Raw genomic sequence first — 22,781 nt, forward strand, 5'->3', positions numbered from 1 at the left:
CAGGACAACTTCAGCACATCTTAGCCTTTTACTCTCTGCCTTCCCATACTTTGGGAACCAACTTGTTTTGCAGTATCCCGAAAAGATGAAAACCAGGGCCGTGATTTGTAAGATAACATGGCTAGGTTTTAATTCCCTGTTTTTAGTGGCTAGACTTTGCTATTCACTTGAGACTTAAGAGAAGGTTTTAGCTCAGTCCATGGACTTGGCCACACATGGTTGAGCAGAGGGGTTCCTCATTCCACTGAGGGGGGGGGGGTTCCTTAGCCATGCCCTGTGATGCATCTATGTCTTTTGTTGATTAACGTATTACCCAATGGTCCTGAAAGAAAAAAAAAAAGTCAGGATGCTGTGAACCTGATCTGACTTCCTCAGTAGTTTTTTAGAACATCATCTTGGTTGGGTCCTCCCTCATTGCTTATCATTATCTCAGACTACGTCGCACCTTTCGCAAGATTAGCAGGAATATGTTACGAGGCCACTGAGCTGCTTCAATTTGGCCCATATCACCAGCAGCCTTTCACAATGTTGTACCTTCCTAGCCCAGGCACCCTTTCTTCTGGCTCAGGCCTGTTTCCTCTTTAGCTGTCTTGAACACCCGGTTTCTGGTTACCTGTCCTTTCCCTGCAGTTCCTTCTCTTTCCTTAATTTTTATATAGTAAACTTTTAATGACTCAGGCTGAGAGCAGAGAACTCGTTGGAAGAGATCAAAATCTAGGTTTGTTTTCCCAGCCCCCAACAAGAGTAATGGTTTGTTTTGTGTGCTGGGGCAGAGTGCGGAAAAATGCAGCGTGGGTGTCCTCAGGGTAAAAAAAATCAAGATGGTGACCACGACAGTGTGAATGAAGATCCTCCCATTTTTACGTGTGTCGCAATAGGTGTTGCTTCGATCACGCCTTTCTGGCCACCGTCTTGACTTTTGGAGCACACCCTGCAAATGCAGGCAGGGGCGCTACCTTTTTAGGCAATTATTCTGCTGTGAGAACGAATCAGCCAGTCGGCCTTCCCCAAAGCAGTGCCCCTTGGTTGTGCGGTGGTGCCATCCCCACCGCCCCCCGCTAGCACGTTCATCACGCTGGGTAGAGAAGGTGAGTGTTTTGTCCAATGTGGCAGGGGGACACTGGGTTGAAGGGGCTGGACCAGCATCTCGGCAGGGTTTCTCTTTGGAGAACAGGCTGTCTCATGGTGGCATGTCAGAATCCTGTCCTTTTTTCTCTTGCACAGCTTTTCTTTGCCCCCCCCTCCCTCCCTCCCTCCCTCCCCCCCCCCCAGTACTCTTTCTGTCCTCCTGTTGTCTGGGTGTCTTTCCCAGCCATGATTGTTATGGGCGGGATTTATGGGAAATACCTTTTATCACAGTCCAAAGCTGCTGCTTTTTTTTCCCTTTTCCTTTTAAAAAAGTCGATGGTTTGAAATATTCTGTGAACATCCTTTTTTGTCTTGCCTTTATTGAATTATTGTACTGTAGTTTCTTGGATAAAAAATATTTAAGATGACATTTAAATGTATTAAATAAAAAGGTGTTTTTGATTTAATTGTTTTCCTGCTACCATTTGCTGCTAAGATGAAGAAAACCTTGGTGAGGGGGCAGAGGGGGAGGAGTTATTAACCAATAATTTGAGTTGCCTGGAGGAAGGTGCCACTGATGATCTTGTTCCTCTGCCACAACAACATCCTGATGGACAGAAGGGGAGACAAATAACTCCCACCGCTAGATTTAGGCAGAAAATTGTCATAATCAAAGATTATGAAGCTTCCTACTGTCTTCAATACATCTGACTGATCTGCAGTGCCGGACAAGGAAACTATACTGCCCTCTTCACCCATGGGCACGGGTCCCTTCTGTATGACTCTACTGGGCGTGAAGTACATATGATGATGTCCCCTTCCCCGCCTGATGTTCTCTTCCAGGCGCATTCAGCAAGAGTTCCCATCACCTGAGGACACGATGACAGGACAGAGGTGGGCTGTTCAGCATATCTGGAGGAAGGTCCAGAGGATGGGGAAGGCCAGATGGTAACTTGAGTGTCTCCTTTTAGTAGAACATCTCCACAGAATTGCAGATTCACCTGCTCTTCTCAAACAGGACAATGGCTGAGAGGAGAGACGTTCTGGTCATGGTGGGCTATTTTCAGGCTTCTCCCCACAAGCAGGTGGGGAGTGAACCACTAGGACACTGCAAATAAGTCAGACTTATTGAAGAAAGTGAGAAGCAGTAATCAAAGATTTCCAGCAACTGGTGTGAATTGAGAACAAGCCCTCAACTCTATCCATAGAAACAGTGTTCAAACCCTCTTGCATTTTGTCTCCCACCCTTCTTAATAAGCTTTTTGGCCCCTTCTTTTGATTGGCTGGATTGGCTCCCTCTGTTTTGCAATCATCCAATAGGCTACCATGCTGTTTTTCATGACTCACAGCCACAGACCTGTGTGGCCACTTCTCTGGGCTACTTCCCATACCCTCTTCCCAGTGGGAGACAGCCTTAGGAAGTCCCACGCTGTAGCTGCCGTCCTGAGACAAGCTGGTCCTGATGCCCACTTGTGAAGACCAGCAATGGTCTTGGGGCAGCTGCGGTCAGGCCATGTCCCACCGGAAGGGCCAGGAGTGGTCTCCCATTTCCTGCTGGTATTTCTCATTGAAGAGCATGCTCTGTTTTGGGGAGAAGTGGTTCCTCCAGTCACCGACAGTACCTAGAAGGGCAGAAGGAAGACCTTGCTGAATCTGCTCGTTCAGTGCACCATGTTTATAGCCTTCGGCAGCAGAGTGCGCAGTCATCTTGCAAGGAAAGCTCGTGGCTTCCTGAGGGGCGAGGTGAACCTGGGGAGGGCAGCACGGCACCGACCTTCCCCAGCCCATGTGTCCCTGTTGCGCTCACTGACCTTTCCTCATGAACTGGCTTTTCTGGAAATCCATAATCCCAGGAGGGATAAGCCTGCCATTCACCATGTCGTTCTCTTTCATGACAGCAAAGCTGCAGTGTTCCTGTATGCAGTCAATCTGATCTGGCTGAACTGGGTGGTCCAGGAAGGCACTCAGCTGCTCCACACAGCTTTTCAGGTCCTAGGGTGGGGAGGGGAGGAGGAGAGGTGAAACAAGGCAGGCCCTGTATCCCCCACCAGAGGATAAGGAAAAGTCAGAACTCATATTTTTTCCAGGCTAAAAACTGCAGCCATCCGCCCAGCCAAATGCAAGATTGTCTGCTGCTTTCTTGCCAGCTCCGGTCACAGATTATCTCCTCCACCGCCATCTCTTGCACTCATCTGTGGGCAAACTCACTTGATGCAGCTCCTCATAGGTGATGCAGAAAACGCCCAACTCTTCTGGGCAGCGGAGCCAGCCTTGGACGTGCTCAAACCAGGAACCGAAGTGCACTGTTTCAAAGCAGGGGGAAGACCAGGTTCAGGGGGGGAAAGACACCACGCTGCCTCCCACATCCCCGTCATGGCCGCATCTCGGCTGGTTGGCTGTCCCTTAAACTATGCTCAGGACTCATCTGAATGAAGTCAAGGCACAAAATGTTCCCAAGCAGCCTCTGTCCATCTCCCGGCCCGTTGCCAAAGACAGGCAGGACTTGACGGAGCGGACGGGTGGCGGAAGTACCACCAGCAGGGTCCTGGCAAAGCAGCTGCTCGCTTTACCCAAAAGAACCCCCCGGGTGTGTTTTTGAAATCTGTCCTGTGAGGCAGGAAGTCCTTAGGTGGAGGAATTGCCTTTTCTCTCCCCTAGAAATGCCACCTCCACATCTGTCTGCTTTAAAGAAGAGCTCCTCATCCACCTTCAAGCCTGTAGAGCAGTGTTTCTCAACCTGGGCAACTTTAAGATGGGTGGACTTCAACTCCCAGAATTCCCCAGCCAGCACGGCTGGCTGGGGAATTCTGGGAGTTGAAGTCCACCCATCTTAAAGACCCAAGGATGAGAAACACTGCTGTAGAGATTTTCTTTTCAGTATGATCACCAGCTACGGTAAAGGTAACTGCCCCAGGTCTTGGCAAGCTGTGTTGAACTGTGCTGGAATTAAGGCTGAGAAAGATGGGACCAAGAATTCCTGCAGCATTTCTAGGAAAGCCACTAACCTAAAGGGTGGAATCTAAAGCAGTTGGAAAGCCCTCCAAACAAATGCCTTTGGCCTCCTAGGAAGCACTGGTCTGCATTCAAGAGCAGCAATGTTTTTAATGAAGCTCCACATAGGCATGACAATGGTTATTTTTAAACAGTGCTTAAAAATAGAAAAGGGACCTTCCCAAATGTTTTCTTAAAGAAAATTAAGGATGAAATTCAATATGTCAACGCGTCATGATGCAAAGGCAACACATTCACCATCTCCAGCACCATCTGAAAAAGTTATCGACCACCTGGTGCCCTCCAGACGCGCTGAACCACAACCCCCAGAATTCCCAGTCAGCCTGAGCAAAACTATTCTCTACCACATCTGGAGGTCAGAAGATTGTGGGAGGATCCCAGCAGCCTTCTGTCTACAATTATGGCACCGCTGTTTCTGGGGGCTAATTGAAAACAGCCGTTGCCAAAGCACTCACAGTACTTTAAGCTAAAACACCATCCTTGTCTGGTTACAACAAATATGCAACCCTGATGACCCCCGGATTTGCAATTACCGTGCAAAACGTAAGATGAGAGCAGACTGTGAGGACTGTGAAAAGCAGCAAACACCAGCAATGGAGCTTGCAGTGAAACTGGAGACGGTGATTGAAACCACCATCCGGTTCCACCACCATCACCCCTGACTGAACTGTGCACCGATTTTGTAAGCATAATGACATGAGCCACCCCATGTTGGCAAGCAGAGGTATAGATTTACTCAATAAATGTAAATAATGACGACGCTGAACTGAATGTCTGTGCTCTTGTGGGCACCTTGTGGGAAAGCAAACAGCAAGATCCTTCAGAGGGCTTCTACACACCTGTGCCAGCCAGGAACTCATGAAGGAAGTCCTCAAAGGAGGTTGGGTCAGGGAAGAAGTTGGCCATTCTCTGGAAATGGTAGTAGGACACAACAACATCTTTCGGGTTCCTGGTCGCATAGATCACCTGGAGCAGCGAAGAAAGGACAAGCTGACCCCCCCCCCCATAGGTCTTCCTGTTTTCACCCCCTGCTCCTGCCATCCCACCCTTGGGTCTCTCCTTGCTGCAGTTTCCTTGAATAGCTTCACATAACGCATCATGGCTGGGCTCACATCATGCTAAGCTGAAGCCAGATATGCGGCATTATGGTTAAATACCTGTGAAACACTCTTTGGGACTAGGAGGGCCCACGATAGCCCCGTCTGAAGGCTTTGCCTCAGCTCTTGTACATCCTAACTCTGAAAGAAAGCCCTGGACTCTCTGCACAAGACGCACCTTGGGCTTAGCTTTCTTCAGGGCAGGTGCCAGCACTGGCTGGGGCAGGTGGGTGGTGAAGAGGCGAGGATGTCCAATGTGCTGAAGTTGCTCCTGGAAATAGATGTGCTCCAACCAGGGAACCCGAGCCCAGTTGGGAAGAGTCTTTACGGGTTTGAGGTCGCCATTGCTGTAGATCAAGGTCAAGATTTCTTGCATCCATGTGGTGCCTGGAGGGCAAGATAAGAAGATTGGCATTGGCCATGACAGCCAATGGAACTACAGGCTTCTTGACTGCAAGAACTACAGAGGTTCTTGTTGGGAAAAGGATCATTTGCTCACGAAAGAAGGATGATAGAGAACTTGGATTCACTCATTCAGAAGAATGGATTCAGAGAACAGAAGCATAAATTAGCCCTTGGTTGCAGGCACATAGATGCTGCAATCTCCACAAGTCCAGCAGAGCATAAACTGTACCATGACTGTCTTGTAGCCCGAAGCCTAGAATTGTACGATAGCACTGCCTCCCCAGGGGTCTCTCGCAACAAATCTGCGCTTCCAATCCCAAACACCTCAAGTCAACATTCCTAGATTCTGATCAAGCCCCTGGTTTTCCCAGCCCTGAGGAGAGCTGTGGAGAAGCTGCTCTGCAGCTCAAAGCCCCCAAGTCCAGAACGCCCCATTGCCCAGTAGGAGACGCCCCCACCCTCAGGGCTGAGCTCCAGCAACACCCAGCAGTCTTTGCCCCACAGGAGTCAGAGGGGCAGATCCAGGCCTCCCCTCCTACAACCCTCTGGTCTGGCGCTTGCCTCTCCGTGGAAGTCCACTGGGCGTGCTTGAGCCACTGGCGGGGAGAGGCTCTACCCCCCCAGCCCCAGGGAGCACTGCTGGTTGGTTTAAACCGCAAAGAGACGCGCTGCTCCCCCTGTTCCAAAGGGCTGCCCCAAAGACCTGCTGCTGCTGCTGCCAGCGAGGGCTTGAGTATGGCCGCACTTTCTAGCGTTTGGGGAGGGGGGCGTGCAGTTTTGCCCACTCAACAGCACTTTGCACGCCCCCTGTTGTTTCCAGGTCCTTCTGGTTGACTGCCCTGCCTTGTTGCCCTTACTGATCCCTGGAGTGAAACTGATGTGAATCTGCCAATCTCCCTTTCCAGTCCAAGCGACAGGAAGAACGGCCAAGCTAGCCAGCAGGATTCTGGAAGGCTGGGAAACCTCTGCCAGAAAATAGCCCGGCTGACCTTCAGAACAGAAGCTTACCAGTCTTCCGGAAGGCCAGCAGGCAGCCTGGCCATACTTCCCATCACCTGGTCTTCCAGGAGACCAATACAGGTGTATTCTGACAGCCCAAGCGGCCGGTGACTGAGCTTCTCTGCACTAGTGACCTGCCACTTGGGCAACTTGGAAGGTGGCTCCCACGCCCAACATTTCCCCGGGCCCACTCTGCCATACTTTGAGGAAAGCGACTGGTGGTGCTTTTTCTCCTGGCAGGTGACAAGAGTGGGAGAGAGAACAAAGCCAGAGAAATCTGCAGCCGCTGTCTTTCAACTACCTGCAGTAAAGCCCTCAGTTAACTGACTGATTTATTGACAGCCCATTAAACACATACAATGGTCACAAATGCATGCCTCCTCAGCGAAAGGGATTAGAGCTCAACCCTTCTGGCAGAACCAGTTATGTCAGGATATTTGTCTGCTGACCCAAGGACTGGAAGAATGCACATTCCTGCAGCAGGCATTTGGTTCTTTCCTTCCCCAGAATTCCTGATAAAATAGGCAGCGGTCCTCAGCACAGGTGGACTGAAGGCAGGGGAAAGTCTCTCACATACTCAAGAATCGTGTGGAAGAAGGCATGAGGGGGCTCCATCTTTCCTTCGCCCACCTCCTCTTTTCTCGAAAGCATTCAGAGCAGTTCATTGCCCAGAGGGCCGCCTCAGCCAGAGATCCAGCCTACATTCGTGGGATTCAGGGGTTAGACGGTAAAAACTTCCTGAAAGGACAGACAGAACCTCACGTGGCTTCCCTGGATTTTAGGCAGGGGGTGGGGGGGCAATCTGATTGATGAATCGGGGTCCTACAAAGCTTCTTGGGAGGGGTCTTGCTGGGAGGAGAGGACTGAGACTGAGGCAATAGTTCAGATGGCAGTCAATGATTAACTCACTCATTGAGATTTCAAAGATTTCAAAGACTTCAAAGATCATCAGCTCCCATTTGTGCCAAGATAGAACATCTATTGTTGCAGCAGCCAGACAAGGTAGTCCTATCAGTGTTTGGAAACTATAATCTGGAAATGTGAACAACATGCAGGGACATTCTATCATGTTTGGTGGACATGTAAAAAAGCCGAAGAAGTTTGGATACAGATACATGCATTAATTCAGAAGATTTTAAAGGTTAACGTACAACTGAAACCAGGGACTTTTCTTTTGGGACTAATGGACAAGCAACTAAGAAAAAGTCATGGAACTTTGTTTTTATATATGACAACTACAGCAAGACGATTATATGCTCAAAAGTGGAAAGAAAATACCACTTTCCCACAACGGAGGAATGGTTGGTGAAGATGACGGAACTAGCAGAGACAGCAAAATTAACTCGTTTGATTAGAGAAAGATCAACAACGACATTTATCAGTGACTGGAAACCCCTTATGGAATTTCTCGCTGAAAAAAGAATTTGCAATTTATGGGTTTGAAGATTAGAAAGTGTAGCTTATGGAAAGAAGGAAATTATGATGTAACTTTAGAGAGAGAAGGCAAAATATTTATGAATTATAAATATGAAATATGAAATATTTATATTTTATATTTATATTTATGTATTTATAACTGCTGTCAAGAAGATTGGAAACCCCTTTTTTTACTTTTTATTATACTATACTATAATATAATACATTTTTATTTTCTATTTTCTTCCTTCACTATTTATGTTTTTCTTTATTTTCTTTTATGGTTTTTACTTTGTTAAACATTTCTTCAATAAACATTCTCTCTCTCTCTCTCTCTCTCTCAATGCCACGTTGTGACTTGAGAGTGTGGATTCAAGTCCTCCCCTCCTGAGATCCACTGCCTACACCACAGCCTTTCCCTCACTGTTGAGAGGGGTTTGTATTTCCTCTGAATGCTCCAGACCAGCCCTGAGAGCAGCATCTGAGACCACAGCTCAGGCAGGAAGGGGGAGAGAAGGGAAGCAGGATTTTCAGGCATGACCCATTCCATTTGGCCACAGGAGACAAAGCTCTTTGGACCACTCAGGACATGAGTGAGGAACAAGCAGCGCTGCCTCAGTGCAGGGGAAGAGGACCTGGGGCAGAAGGAACCGTCCATCTGAGCCAGCCCAGTACCCACTTCAAAAGGCTTGCACCTTCAGAGGAGGCTTCCTCTGGTACTATGAGTAAACACACTTCGCTCTTTGCTCTCACAACCAAGTTGGTTAGAAAGGTCTTGCCTGCAGAGCTCGCTTGGCAAACAAAGAACAACTTTCATCCTGGAGGCACCATCCTTCTCTCCTAGCCTCCCCCCACCACATTTTTTACCTGATTTGGGGTAGGTGACGAGAAGGACATCTGAGCTGTGAAACTGAAAGTTGCTGGCAAAGCGGAGAGACTCCTGGGTATGGAGATGTCCAGGCAGCCGTATGTTGGCAAAGACTTCCGTTACGTCCAGCCGAGCCATTTCGCTGGCGGCAAGGCCTCTCTGCACTCTGGCAACAAGAGGCAAAGAGATCCTCCCCACTTTCTGCTTGGCTCAGGGGAAGGAGGAGCTGCTCAAAACCTACTGTGCTTTTCTTGCACACCCCATGAGCGAAAATCTTCCTGTTTTGATGGCAAAATTGTTGTTAGCAACAACTGCCTGTGGGTTCAGCAGGGTAGCATTTTTGTGCCTCTGGAAACAGAGGGTGGCCTTCCTTAAAATCAGAGCAAATTAATCAATTATTTCCTAATTTTTGCTTGGTCTTTCCAACTGCTTGTGATCTTTTAGACAGGCTTTGAATGAATGATTTGCAATATGCTGTCCTCCTAAGTTTTCATGGCCGATTATTTTATTTCAGAACCTTTTTTAAAAATGTAAATGGCAGGACAAAGGATAGATTATGCACTGAGTTGCAAGCAGATCAGTAAGCAACTGTGCACATCTGGTCTATTTCTGCTCTCTGTGACTATGAACACAGCTAGCAAGTCTTAAACCTTAATTTTAAAAACAAACAGTTTGAAAGTGCACAGCATTGTTGGCTTATGAGCAGAGAAACTGGGCCAGGACAGCGATCTCGAGAAAGAGTGGGTGTGCAGCGTTTATTCATAAATGTACACAGAAAATAGCACAACAGAATGGTAAGGTGTGGGAAAAGGCTTCCTGTGGGTTGCTGGTATTTGCTTTTGCTCTGTTTTCTCAGCTACATTGTTACTGAGACAAGAATGGAAAAACCTGCTCAGTTTCTTACAGTAGGAGAACTGTTTAAGAACTTGTCCAAAATGTATAATAGAGAGATTAATTAAAAATGTATGCCTAAGGTAACCTAAAAAGCGCAACAAATTAGGGAAGCTAACCGTAATATCATTGGGTGTCATATCTGATGCTGAAGTCCGTCCTTAAGGAAGCTTGCACGCCTCCCAAATGCAAATTTATGTCTTTTTAATTTCCAGGGGTCTAGCTATGATAGTCTGCTTGCAGCAAGAACAGCAATGCACAAATATATGCAGCCATAAATGCAACTTCAGCGCTTGATGTCCCTTCTGCTTTACCCCACCCCTGCCAGCCTCCCCCCATCCCTCTCTCCAAATCTTAACCTTAATTTTAAAAACAAACGGTTTGAAAGTGCACAGCATTGTTGGCTTATGAGCAGAGAAACTGGGCCAGGAAAGCAATCTTGGGAAAGAGTGGGTGCGCAGCATTATATTCAGAAATGTACATGGAAAAAAACACAACTCAACAGTAGGGTGTGGGAAAAGGCTTCTTTCAGCTGCTCTCCCCACTTCTCCTTTATGAGGAGAAGCATAAAAACCTCACTAGTCTGCATGGAAAGAGGGTTTCAAAAGCAAGCCCCAGTGACAATTGCTGCAGACTCTCTGCCGAAGCAGAGAGGGATGCAATGATCCACCCAGCATGTGGGGAAAAACCCTTTTGAAGCTTTCAGAGGAAATGTGCCTCAGACTCAACAGCGATGTGTGTGGCATCTCCCTCGGTCTGAACAAGCTGCAATTTCTCCGCCTGTAACTGGCAGCCTTTGTCAGCCAGGAAGGACGGAGCTCTTTAGACTGCAGATGCCTCAGAAGCATGGCCAGCCCTGGCCAAGGGGCAACCCGTGTCCCTTGACTGGGAGCAAGATTGCTACCAATCAGCTGTGTAAAAGCAGAGCTGGCTCTGGGGATGCCCCAGACAGCAAATCTGATGTCTCAAGGAGAGAGGCCCGATCTCTGGAGAAGGCTGGATTTCATCCTGGGATCTGCTGCCCCCTTGCCTAGCTGTTCGGTCTTCACCCAGAGGACAAACGTGACCCAGACAGTGTTGGTGGTTCTGCTTACATCATAAATAAATATCCCCGACCGGGCTTCCATCTTGAGCCTGAAGGAGGTGGCTCCAAGGAAGAGCTCCTGGTCCAGCTTACCCCCACCCCGACTGCAGCTGCCTCATTCTGATTTCACAGGTTGATTGTTTCCAAGAGAGGAGCCCGAGGGGACTTGGAGCCCCCAAGAGGCAAAGCTGAAGGGGAAGGAGAGTTCAGGACCAAGAAGGTTTCTTATCAGGGAGGGGCCGCTCTGCGTTCCAGGGGAGGCCTTTCCCTTGGGGTCAAGCCAGGGAAGCCTGCAGAAGGGGCCCGGAGGTCCACAAAAGGAAGCAGGAAAGGATGTTATAGGAAGGAGGGTTGCAGCCCCCAGACCCTCCATGGCTGCCCTCATCCAGAGGGACCCTCGCAGTGCCTTCCTCCCTCGATCCCAAAGCGCAGGATGTGCTCAGCTGGCCGAAGCCTTCTCTAGCTCCTCCCAAGCAACTCTTACTCAGGAGCCACGGTATGAGGGTGGATCCTGCTCAGGGCACTCCCCAAGTGATCCCTGCCACCTCCCTTGCATAAGAGGATCCCATGAAGGAAAGACGTGAGAGCCTCAAGGAAGTCTCTGCCGGTCCAGATCCCCCCCTGCCCAGGATGCTGCTGCTGGTGTCTTACCTCTGGCTTGCCCAGCTTTCCCTCTGCTTGGCAGATGTGCATCAGCTGGAGGCAGCCAGAATAATGAACATCACTCCTGTGGTAGATGGGTAAGACCAGACACTTTCTTTCCCCTTTGGTGGGTCGGTGGAGCTAAGGAAGACTGGGTGGATGCAAGGGTTGCCCTTCTGCCCTACAGACCCTCCTGCGGGGAACTCCACTGGCTGACCACCTTCCACTGGACTGCCCTGGCGGTGCTCGTAAGAGCTCTTCAAACAGGGGCGACCACATCTGTGAGACGCCCTTAAAATGTTCTTGCGACATTACTGGGCTGATTTCCAGAGATGGAACAAAACAAAGCATATAGGGCTGACTAGGAAGAAGTCTGTCACCAGGGCTTCCTGACAAACCGCTTTAAGAGTCACTAAATGAGGAAGTGCTGGGAAAGAGGAAGTGGAGGAAGATATTAGAAAGTAGTAGGTTTTCCCAGGGACAACCCCTCGTGGGTGATTATCACAATAAAAGCTGACGACAAAGAGTTCCAAAGGAGTCTCTGCAAATTGGGGAATGGACGTTAAAATGACCAAGATCGTTTGATGGAAATAAAGCAATGCAGTATACATTGGTGTCACCTGAACTAGAAGTGACCAACAAGGCCTGAGGACTTGAGGCTGAGATAAATCATTTGGTAGGCAGGAAGTGAATGAGAACACCCCCATCCCAGTGTCACCTGCAAGAAGGGAATTCTTTGAGGAGGTTCACTTTTCCAGGGGAAAGTGCCAGGGACTTTACAGTATGGTGTGACCTTCTTGAAGCAGCTTGCTGAATTCTGGCCACCTCAGAAGGATACTTGGAGATGGAGGTGGCAGAAAAGGCGACCAAATTAGTTAAGGGCTGGGGCAACACCGCAGTAAAGGAAGGTTTCCATGCTCAGGGCTATTTGGAGTAGGAAAACCTGAGGGGAGGCAATTTGCATTCCATTATGCAAAGTGTGGAGAAGGTGTGAGGATTTTCCTTCTCAGAACTCAAGAAGCCAAAGGGATTCAGGACAGAGCACAGGAAGAGGCTCCACACCAGCTCCACACGGGCTGTGATCTTTGACCAAGGAGCTGTTTGCTTGGTGAATAATCAACGAGGGTGATTGCCCTCAGGACCAATTGAACTTGGACGTCTCTTTGGAAGTTCTGGAAGCCTCGGCAGAAGTTCAACAGCCTGCCAGCCTTGGAGGCACCGAAGGCTCAGCCTCTTGCCAACTCAGAGAAGAGGGAGGGTGACAAGTCTCAGGAGCCTCCACTGGGTCCCTCTGAACCTCAGGAAGGCAGAGAGCCAAATACCAGAATGAAGGCCAGTGCTTTGCCCCCAGTCAAGTCAGAACAGGGCACCGAGAAGTATTATTTCCACTACTGTCCATGTTAGATGCACTGCAATGGAGAGCAGCAAGTCTGACCTTCCCAGAGAGCCATAATGGGGAGGGGATGTTTGAAGAGGGTTTTTTTTTAAACCCTCCGTACAAAACTCCTCCTTGAAGGGAAGAAAGAGGAAAATGTGTGTTCTGCCACACTTCCAGTGCTTTTGATTGTGCAAAGACCTAGGAACCAACCTTGCAAACCACAGAAATCCCAGAGGAGCAGAGAGAAGACAATGACTGGTCACTTCAACAGCAGAAGCACAGGGTGAAGATGCTTGCATGAATGAGCCAAAATGTTGCCTCAGCTTTTGCACAGCAGCAGATCTGGCTGTGACATCTGTCACCACACACAGTCAGCCCTGGCAAGTCACATGGCTGAATCTGGATTGCACCTTTTGGATGCCCCTTCAAAATGCCTTTGCGCTGAGTTTGGAGCCGTGGGTGTCAGGGGTGGGTGAGCGGGTTAGCCCAGCTGTGCAAAGAGCCCCTTTCATCTCTTATGTACAGCAAGCCCATTAAGGTGAAGAAGCAACCCAATTTCTTGGCCAGAAGGAAAGCCAGCTGGAAAATATTTGCCAAGGATGTCTTCCCTGTCACGGCGTCTCCATTCCTTGGCTGGACAAATTGGATTCTGGGGAAACTTGCGTATCCTCTCCAAAGGTCTCATGCCATGAAACTGAGGTCATTTTTCCCCCACCCAAACAAGGAAGCCTGATACTTATTTGAAAACTTCTGCCAGCCTGCTTGCAGTAATTGAAGCAAATGCTTTGCAGGTCAGGGCAGGAGCACATCGGTGGGGCACAGGCAAGGCTCCAGCTGATGGGTGCCAACAGCTCCATTAGGATTTGCCTTTTCCCTCCTTTGTTGCCAGTGTGTTGGATGATTCATAAGTGAGCTGTTGACAGGAGGTATGTGTGTTTCTTTAAAAAAAAATCTGTAGGTGAAGAACTGTGAAGGCTCTTACAGCCACCCCTTGCCCAGTTCTAGGAAGGAAGACTGGAGAGGGATGAATTTCAGACAATCTTGGGAAGTCCAGGAGGATTCAAGCCATTTTATGTTAACAAATATAGTTGGGTAGTGGCTGGGGGGTTCTGAGAATCAGGGAAGTAAGTTACAATTCAATACAAAATAACATTCAACATCAAAGCAAGTTTTAAACAATAATAGGCCTGATCTTGGGTCTATTATTTTAAAAAAAGCTGGCTTTGATCTTGAATGCTATGCTGTTTTGAATTGTAACTGACCTTTTGTCCTTCAGATACTGGGAAAAGATGCCAGGTTGAGGTTTGGTTGATCTGCCAATTCAATTAAATGTAACTGAATAATTTAGCTGCTTAGTTACAAGGCATTAATTGACAAAATAGGCTTTCATCTCCTGTTAAATACGGTTGTCAGAAGGGCTGGATCTCTTTGCTTCTGCAAATCCAGCAAGGCTGCTGGCTGTGCTCCCCTTCTGAAAACCAGGAGTTATTAACTGTTATAGTAACTATGGATAAAGCTAGTCAGTTTTCTGCATTACAAAAAAAACAACAGTTCACACAAGCTGGGGTCTATTCAGGGTCACATAAGCTTTCAGGAAGCAGCACTGCAAGCTTAAAGAACAATGGCAGACAGAGTCAGGCTGAAACAGAAGTCGGAGGAGTGACGTGTTAGTCTAGCCTTACATAGCCGTTTCCCCCGATATTCCTGCAACTTCCACATCACTGACTAAGTTCTCCCTGTTGGCTAATATCCAGTCAAGGATGGTGGGAAGCCTTGCATGTTCTCCCATGTTCTAAATGAGAAAGTCGTCAAGAAGACACATCAGGAATTCCCTGAGAGCAGCCCCCACCAGATGTCGGGATACACAACCACCAGAGCTTAATCCATGCCTATTCGGAAGACCTGCAGTTTGCAAAGAGAAGACGTGCGTCTATATCTCCCTTGGGCTCCACTGACTTAATTCCTTCTTCTTCTCCTTTTGCGCCCAGAGGCTTTCCACAGCAGAACCAAATTCACTTCCTTGAATTTCTGTACAAATGTGGGTATTTTTAACATACTACGCGATCCTTCTTTTGTTGCTGCTTCTCTTTCTTTTGAGCAAATACTTTCCTTTGATGGGCACGTGCCCATCATGGGAGGTCCCTGTTATACTTACTAAGTCATATTTGCTTTCCAATAGCAAGAGTTCAAGTTCATTCTGTTTATGCTTGTCAGGCTCTGCCTGCTACCCAATAAAACGCAGATGCTAATTTGAAGGTTAGGTTCTGATTTTATTTGAGTATAGGATGCATGCCTATTGAAAAGCTGAGAGTGAATGGAGCGTGCCGGGACGGGATTTAAATAGCCCGCGCCGGTCAGCACTCCACCCTCCTTGCTCTGAGTGAGCCCCGAGCCCCGAGTGTCCTGTTGCCGGTGGATGAGGGGACGCGGGGCCCCTGCTGGTGCCCCGGGCGTCTTAATCATCTTCCTCCGGCCGGTGATGAGTTTAAGCCGGGTGATAATATCCGTGATTGTTTTGACAGCTTCGGGCATGCCTCGTGCTCAGGCATTGTCAGTTTCTCTCTTTGCAACCTTGTATCTTTCTATTGGCTTTCCCGCTGGAGTCGTTACCTTGTTGCCGGTGTCTGTTGCTTTTTATTGTTAGTCAGTTGCTTATCCTTTAATCCCTTGGCCCCTTTTCCTTGTATTGTTATGTGAGCCGTTGCGCTGACACAATCATCACAACGGTGCTCATGACAATGCTCCATGTTTAGCCTTCATGCCCAGACAGCAAAGGCTAAGAGGCAATAGTCTGCCTGATTCTAACTGAGTGGTGTCAGGCGCCCCACCCCATTAACACTCTTCTCTCACCTTCTTGTGCTGTGCACAGGTTTTTCTTTGCGGTCCTTACTCCAGGGGTGTCACCTTTAGCAGCCCCCCAAGGATTCAGTTTAAATCCTTCCTGATCCAACTCGTCATACTTCAACCAAATGCTGTCTTATGAGTCCTTCAGGCCAGCAGCCTGTCATCCACAGAACCAAATCTGCAATTTACACCTTTCTCGCTCTTTCTTTCTCACTTCACAGGAATGATTTGTTTAAGTAGGAAGACTTGAGACACTAACACACCACTGCAGAAATGTAAAACTAGCTCTAATCGTACAGAGGTAGAATTTTAAGTCTCTGAGGCAAGACCGTGGGTTTCTTTGCTCAAAACCCAATCTAAAGCACATTTCCCACACCCAATTAATGCACGAGGCCAGATCATTCCTAGTAGTCTACAGGTATTCCTCACTTAATGACAATTGGAACCGGAATTTTGGTTGCTTAGCAAAGTGGTCACTAAGTGAATCTGACCTTTTCATGGCAGCTGTTAAGCAGACCATGTCGTTAAGTGAATCATTCAGTTCCCTGTTGATTTTGCTTGCCAGAAGCTGGCTGGGAAGGTCGAAAATGGTGATCACATGACCATGGGACGCTGCAACGGTCATAAATGTGAACTGGTTGCCAAGTGCCCAAATTGTGATTATGTGACCATGGGGACGCTGTGACAGTCCTAAGTGTGAGGATCAGTCATAAGTCGGTCTTTTCAGCACCATCGTATGTCCGAGCCATCACTAAACAAATAGTTGTTAAGCGAGGACTACCTGTATTGCCTATAACACTAGCTACAACAAGGCAGATGGAAGGAAGCATGTTGACAGTGCTGTGAATTTCATTTTTTAAATACAATTTTTATTAAAGAAATTTTTAAAGAATACAATGTTGAAAGAGAAAAGCAAAGTAATAAGTGAAAAAAAGGAAAGAAAGAGAAAGAAAGAAAGAAAGAAAGAAAGAAAGGGACAAGACCAATCCATGTGATTTTGAATCCCTAAATTTTAAATCCCTAAACCTCCTACAGCAATTATTTTATCCAACCCTGATGAAATATTCCAATAAATATGGAACAGATTTTTGTTGTTGTTCCATGAATTGCTTTCCCTTCAAGCTACAGTCTTAGTTTTACAAACAATCTGCAGCCGCTGATTTACAACAACACGGCACATCCTTTAATCCAATGTAAGGAAGAGTAACCGGTGTCCTCTGGCCTTTGCTCTCCAAAGACAATCACTCTACAAATTAACCTGCTTTAATCAGCCTCTTGAATCATAACCCAGCATCTACTTGGACTGATAAGATGTTATCTTTCACCTTTGTAGTCACAACGATCTACCCTGGCAGTTGCTGAAAAAATTCAACAACCAGCTATCTTTGAAGTCAGCCAATTTGCATGAGCTGCAAGGCACCCATACCAATATTCGCAAGCTGCATCTTGGGCGTGTGGGAGCTCAGGTAAAGGAGGAACAAAAGGCACTTGCCAGGAGCATACACTGTTAAACTCAAAATAGGAGAGAGTAACTTTCCTGCTGAATCGTTTGATCATTCAGACTGTTGCAAGTAGCTGACCTTACAAGTCTGCTTGTTTTCAGGCAAGACTTCCAGCCAAACTTATTATTGGTTAAGCCTTTGGGCTGCTTTTCAAATTTATACGTGTGTTTCAAGACACCTTCAGTGGGGTCCAAGCTCTGCTGCCTGCCCACTTCCTTCCTGTAGAAACCACACCAGTGTCCTTCCCACTTGCACCCCAACCTTAGATTATCTGCTGATGTTCTGTGGCCTCCTAATGAGTTTGCACAGGAAGCATAAGCAAGGCAGCTTTAATAGACATTTCCCTTCCTTGCGCAGTTCTGGGCAGCCTATGTTCCCTGCGATACCCAAAACAAAGATGCAGTAAAGCGAACCCTGGAGCAGATCGATGTCATCCACCGGATGTGCCACCAATATCCAGACGACTTTGAATGTGTCACTGATAGTGCAAGTAAGTGAGGAGGTAGTACAGCTGGAGGTTGCTTCTTGGCTGGCCAAGGAGGGTCCCAACCATGTGCTTCTCATTCTTAGCACATGGCACAAAACAAGTGAGAAAAGGCAGCAGGCCAGGCAGGTGGGCTGTCCAAGGTGGTTCCAGTGGTATCCAAACACTCAGGCCTATTGAATCCAGCATCTGGCCCTTCGTGATAAGATGCTTCCTGGGAGAACTCCTTTGCTGTGGCCATCAGCAACTGAGTCTCCTTTTCGGGAGAGATGGGCGGTGATAGAAATTTGAAAAACAAACAAACAAACAAACAGCTTTGGAATCAGAGCCAAAACTCAGCGCTAAATTTATCCTTGTCAACTTTTCCATCCCAGTTCTGAAGTCCCTGTTGTGGCAGGACAAACTGTCTGGAGCTGGATTTGCATGTAATGCACGCTATTGTTTATAGAACCATGGTTCACTGACTAAACCACAAAATGTGACCCATAACCCATGGATTACCAAACATCATGGCTGGGTTCACACAATGACAGCATTCACCCTAGTTTGATTTTGGCTTGTTACACTGCGTGAACCCAGGTGACTGCAGTTTATTCAACAAGCCAACAGTTAAGCAAGTTATAGCTTAGTTGGTACGTGAACCAGGCCAGCGTTCACTGTGCAAAACGAACACTTAACCGGCTTAGTGCAATGCATGAACTCGGTCTCTGTCAGAATTCTCCATTATTCAATACACAAAACACCAGCTGGATTGGGGCGGGGAAGGGCAAGTTAGTCTTAATGGAGACGGTCTGGCTTACAGCTTCAAGCAAGCTCATATTCCCAGCCGACTGTCCTGGAAAATGAGCACCAGACCCTGGAAGCTGGGTGGAAACGCTTCTCTTGCAGGTATCCGGAGGACTTTTGGCACTCGCCGTGTGGCCAGCCTGATTGGCGTGGAGGGGGGACACTCCATGGACAGCAGCTTGGCCGTCCTGCGCACCTTCTATCTGCTGGGCGTGCGCTACATGACCCTCACCCACAGTTGCAACACTCCCTGGTAAGCCTGGGAGGTTCTGGAGCCTTCTGTCCACTGAGCGCCCTCGAGAAGGGTAAAGTGACATTTCATTGCTGTTGCATAGTCTTCCAAGGTTTGAAGTAGGGAAAGGCAGAAGAGTCTCGTGGATCATCTCATTTCAACAGTACTCTAGTCACATTTTTGGACAGAGAAGGGACCGCCTAAAGACCCTTGAGGGCAGGAGGGTGCAGAGAAGGAAACGTGCATGGGCACGAGCACGCTCCCCCGACCCCAAAGCCTTTTGCCAGGCAGCACTGATTCTCCGCTCCCTTCATCCGGTGTCCACTTCCCTTGGCAGGGCCGATAACTGGCTGGTAGATACAGCTGAAGAGCAGCCAGTTCACAACGGTTTGACGGAATTTGGGAAGGTCGGTGAAGGCTCCGCGGAAGGATTTGAAGGGGGGAAGTGGGCTGCACACCCCTGCGCCAGCAGGGCATTTAATGCGTGTAATGGAAGAGACGCTTTGTCATTGGCCTGCAGTGGAGCAGATTCACAGGCGCTTTATTCTCCACTGCAACGTGTTTGCACAAGCAACCCGCGGGAACGAGCAAATCTCGGAGCTGGATTGGCTTGAAAGAGGAAGAACCCACCTTGCTAGAGCCAGCTTATTGGAAACGAGTGCCTGAGGAAGAGAGCCTGGAGTCCTCCAGAGCTTCCCAGGCTCTTCCTCTTGAACTCAGAGCATCTCCCAAGTTCACCTGCTCATGAATTCACACTGCCAAGGTGGAATCAGAAGCTCTCCTCTCTCTCCCGTGTCTTTGCTCCACAGCGTGTGGTCCACGAGATGAACCGCTTAGGCATGATGGTTGACTTGTCCCACGTCTCTGTGGAAACGATGAAGGCTGCCTTAAATGTCTCCAGGGCCCCGGTGATATTCAGCCACTCCTCGGCCTATGCAATTTGCTCAAGCAGACGGAATGTACCAGATGACGTGCTCCGCCGAGTGGTGAGCAAGGCTCTGGGTGTTGGTGAATGTGGGAACACATGCTTCCACCAGAGTCCGTTAAGATCCCATGGGAAGCTTTTGATTGTCACCAAGTTCTTCCTTGGCTCAGCATGCCCTCTTCTGAGGGACTGGCCAACCACCTACCAGGAGGACACGTTGTTGGGTGCAGCAGGGCAAGGAGGTGGCACAGAAAATGAGGCATTTGCTGTGCTTCTAGGTGCCCCCTTGATGTTGCCCTCTCCTCTTCTTGCAGAGTGAGACGCATAGCCTTGTAATGGTCAACTTCTACAACGACTATGTCTCTTGCAGCAGCAAGGCCACTCTGGCCCAGGTGGCAGGTAAACCCAGGGGCTGCACATAAGGGCTGCACATAAGGAGGCAGGGGAGGGGGAATTCAGGCCCACAGAAAGCTGGTCAACCTTCCATTCTTCCCACCTGCAGACCACATGGACTACATAAAGCGCGTTGCTGGAGCAAAGGCTGTCGGCATCGGAGGAGACTACGATGGGGTAACCAGGTATCAGTGGGAGAATGGGGCGGGGACGAGAGCAGACTTGAAGGAAGCCTGGCCTGCAATGGGACAAACCTGTCTAAAGGCCTCACGTAAGCCCCGAGACTGGAGCGACATGACTGCTTGAAGACTGTAGGCAGCTGATGACCTTGAATGAACAGGCATCCTGAGAGGGAAGGCCCTCCTGGCACTTAGACTTCCTGCACTCTGACCAAATTGTGGCCGATTAAGACGGGTGTGCATGCAGACAGGCTCCTGGAGTAGGCGCAGCACCAGAGAGAAAGCTGCTTTCCTCCTACTGGCATAAGAAGAGAGCACTGGGGCGGGGGTGAGGCATGAAACCCTGACCTTACTTTCTTGCAATCTTGGTGCGTTTTGGCTCACAGGGTCCCCCTTGGCTTAGAGGATGTCTCCAAATACCCAGACTTAATTGCAGAGCTGCTGAGGAGGAAATGGACAGAGGAGGAAGTGAAGGCTGCCCTGGCCAACAATCTCTTGCGGGTCCTTCAGCGGGTGGAGCAGGTGAGACCTCTGCGGCTGGAGGCGGGCACGGAGGCCTGGGCACGGAGGCGCCTCTGCTCCAGACTGGCCATGGCCAAGCCCTTCTCTCGGCATCGCTCTTGCTGTCACCTTTTGCCCATCTTCCGCTTCTCCTCCCGTCTGGGCCGCTTCTCCCTGGAGAACCTCCACCCAGCCAAGACGACAACTGGACTCAAGAAATCCAGGTGAAGCAGTGTGTTGCAGTGGTTAGGGTGTTAGACCAGGACCGTGAAGACACAGGTGCTGGTTCACCTCCAGCCGTGGAAGCTCACAGGCGACTTGAGACCGGTCATTTTCTTTCCCAGGCCAGCCCACCTGAGGGGACTGTTGGGGAGAAGACAGGAGGAAGAGTAGAAACGAAACTGTGGATGAACCTAAAAAGCCCTTCTCTGTCCTTAGGTGCGGGATGAGATGGCTTTCAGGGGGGTTGCTCCCGATGACACACCCATTGCCCTCCAGGAACTGGAAGGAGGGTGCCGAACGCCCTACGGGTACCCCAGCCAAGGACACCGTCCAGGCATTCTGCCTGCTGCGCTCCTGCTGCTGCTGTCCTCCACACTGACCTAAGAGAAGCCCCAGGACCTCTTTCCTTGACAACCATGAGGATCCTGCTGGGTTGGGGAAGGAAAGGCACACCTGCATCCCACTCCTATCACACCCCAAATTTTGTTGAGGCACTTTTGCCCAATTCTTTGCACATCTAACTCTTATTGCCTCCATTAACTTACTGCCAGTTTCTTGAGGCCAAAATACCACCAGGGCCTCAGCCACAGCTCCTCCTTCCCCAACGGGAACATCAGAGCCAAGCAGCTAAAAATCCTGCTTTGAACCCTTCAAGATACCTGGCTTGCCCTGCAGATAACAGGAGCGTGGGGGAGCCTGCAGGGAGACTCCTTGCATCACTCGGGTATTTCTTGGGTTTGCCTGGTCCTGTATCAAGGATTGTAGACAGTAAGGGATAATTAAATTTGAATAAATAAATAAATAAAAATACAGGTAGTCCTCACTTACCAACTGCCTCATTCAGTGACCATTTGAAGTTACGACTGCTGAAAAAATCACTTTACCACCAATGCCCACATTTACAACCTTTGCAGTGTCCCTCAGTCCTGTGATCGCCGTCAGTCAGTTATGTGTTGTCCTGTGCCTGACCTGTTTTTTTTTTCTCCCCTTGCAGAGCAGAGAGATTGGAGAGGAAGGGACGACAAGAGAGTAAGAAGGTACACAATGGGAAATACACATCAGAAGCAATGCGGTGGCACCAGCAGCCCCGAGTGCACTATGCAAACAGCCCAGCGTATTCCCCGTTCTGTGCCTGCTTCTTCTCTTGTCATCCCTTCCTCTCCAATGAATGTAAATACCAACACCAGTTCCCTTCTTGTTAATTATCCCTGCCCTGGGGTGGAGTGGTTAGGAGGCAAACAAAACCAAAGGTGGGAAACTGATTAATCTTGTCAGTTTGGGGCGGGCTATCCCAGCGCTGCGGGGTGAGCATTCCAAAGGGCAGGGGAGTGGGAAAAGAAAGGTACAGTCAGGGTCCGTGATTTCCTACTTAACTGCTTCGCTTACCAACGGAGTTGCTGGTGCCAGTTGTCAGTAAACGAGGACTACTGGTATAATTACAACTACTACCTTGAACGAAATAAGCAGGGAGTGGTACCTAGGCAAGGAGGACTGAAACGGCTTTTAAGCCCTGAGAAAGGAGGGCCTTCCTGATTCACTGGGGTATGAGAAGGAGAGGAAGTGCAGAACTTGCCAGATTCTGTGATTATAGCTAATGCCAATAAAAAGCAATTTATCCTTTTTATCCTGTGCAGTGGATTTCCTGGTCTGGTCTACCTAGGTGGCTGCTACACAGCTGGCCATCTAACTAGGCTTGTGTACCATGCCCACTGGGAGAGTCGTCCAAGGGGCCCCTGCCTTGCAAGACCTCTTCTCCAGTAAGCAATACAGGTGAAGATGGACCTAGTGCCATCTCCCACAGGAAACAGCACCACTTTTGAGGGAAAAGCAGCCCTCTAGGAGCGATGCCACTT

The 22,781-nt window shown here is 48.9% G+C and overlaps 2 protein-coding genes across 5 annotated transcripts; one reads left to right on the top strand and one right to left on the bottom strand.

Annotated features, from left to right (window-relative positions):
* Positions 1–1,417: 1,417 nt before the first annotated feature.
* Positions 1,418–11,600, bottom strand: LOC134504107 (sulfotransferase 2B1-like). 2 transcript variants are annotated; one of them, XM_063313139.1, is made up of 6 exons: positions 11,492–11,600; positions 5,356–5,564; positions 4,920–5,046; positions 3,277–3,371; positions 2,880–3,060; positions 1,418–2,690 (listed from the first exon to the last, which is right to left on the bottom strand). In XM_063313139.1, exons 2-6 carry the CDS (start codon positions 5,551–5,553, stop codon positions 2,575–2,577), a joined length of 717 nt encoding a protein of 238 aa, XP_063169209.1. In that variant the 5' UTR covers positions 5,554–5,564; positions 11,492–11,600; the 3' UTR covers positions 1,418–2,574. The 2 variants fall into 2 exon arrangements, with proteins under 2 accessions (XP_063169209.1, XP_063169208.1); XM_063313138.1 differs by lacking the exon at positions 11,492–11,600 and adding an exon at positions 8,865–9,202.
* Positions 11,389–22,552, top strand: DPEP1 (dipeptidase 1). Of its 3 annotated transcripts, none has more exons than XM_063313129.1 (10): positions 11,389–11,580; positions 17,038–17,170; positions 17,564–17,696; positions 18,579–18,729; positions 19,046–19,115; positions 19,518–19,694; positions 19,948–20,032; positions 20,136–20,211; positions 20,592–20,727; positions 21,145–22,552. In XM_063313129.1, the coding sequence occupies exons 1-10, from the start codon at positions 11,408–11,410 to the stop codon at positions 21,310–21,312; spliced, it is 1,302 nt and encodes a 433-aa protein (XP_063169199.1). In that variant the 5' UTR covers positions 11,389–11,407; the 3' UTR covers positions 21,313–22,552. The 3 variants fall into 3 exon arrangements, with proteins under 3 accessions (XP_063169199.1, XP_063169200.1, XP_063169202.1); XM_063313130.1 differs by lacking the exon at positions 11,389–11,580 and adding an exon at positions 14,820–14,898; XM_063313132.1 differs by lacking the exon at positions 11,389–11,580 and adding an exon at positions 16,718–16,897.
* Positions 22,553–22,781: the final 229 nt, after the last annotated feature.

This window comes from Candoia aspera, chromosome 11 (genome assembly GCF_035149785.1).
Source record: "Candoia aspera isolate rCanAsp1 chromosome 11, rCanAsp1.hap2, whole genome shotgun sequence".
In the NCBI taxonomy this organism is placed as follows: Eukaryota; Metazoa; Chordata; class Lepidosauria; order Squamata; family Boidae; genus Candoia; species Candoia aspera.

What these genes read in the sequence shown, in the direction of transcription:
- LOC134504107 (XM_063313138.1), bottom strand. Translation starts at nt 9,003, where the DNA reads ATGGCTCGGCTGGACGTAACGGAAGTCTTTGCCAACATACGGCTGCCT. An exon ending in CGTCACCTACCCCAAATCAG is followed by an intron (nt 5,565 to 8,864) that starts GTAAAAAATGTG and finishes CTTGCCCTCCAG; the next exon opens with GCACCACATGGATGCAAGAA. An exon ending in TGAAGAAAGCTAAGCCCAAG is followed by an intron (nt 5,047 to 5,355) that starts GTGCGTCTTGTG and finishes TCGCTGCTCCAG; the next exon opens with GTGATCTATGCGACCAGGAA.
- DPEP1 (XM_063313129.1), top strand. Translation starts at nt 11,408, where the DNA reads ATGAAGGAAAGACGTGAGAGCCTCAAGGAAGTCTCTGCCGGTCCAGAT. An exon ending in ATGACGTGCTCCGCCGAGTG is followed by an intron (nt 19,695 to 19,947) that starts GTGAGCAAGGCT and finishes CTCTTCTTGCAG; the next exon opens with AGTGAGACGCATAGCCTTGT. An exon ending in CACTCTGGCCCAGGTGGCAG is followed by an intron (nt 20,033 to 20,135) that starts GTAAACCCAGGG and finishes TCCCACCTGCAG; the next exon opens with ACCACATGGACTACATAAAG.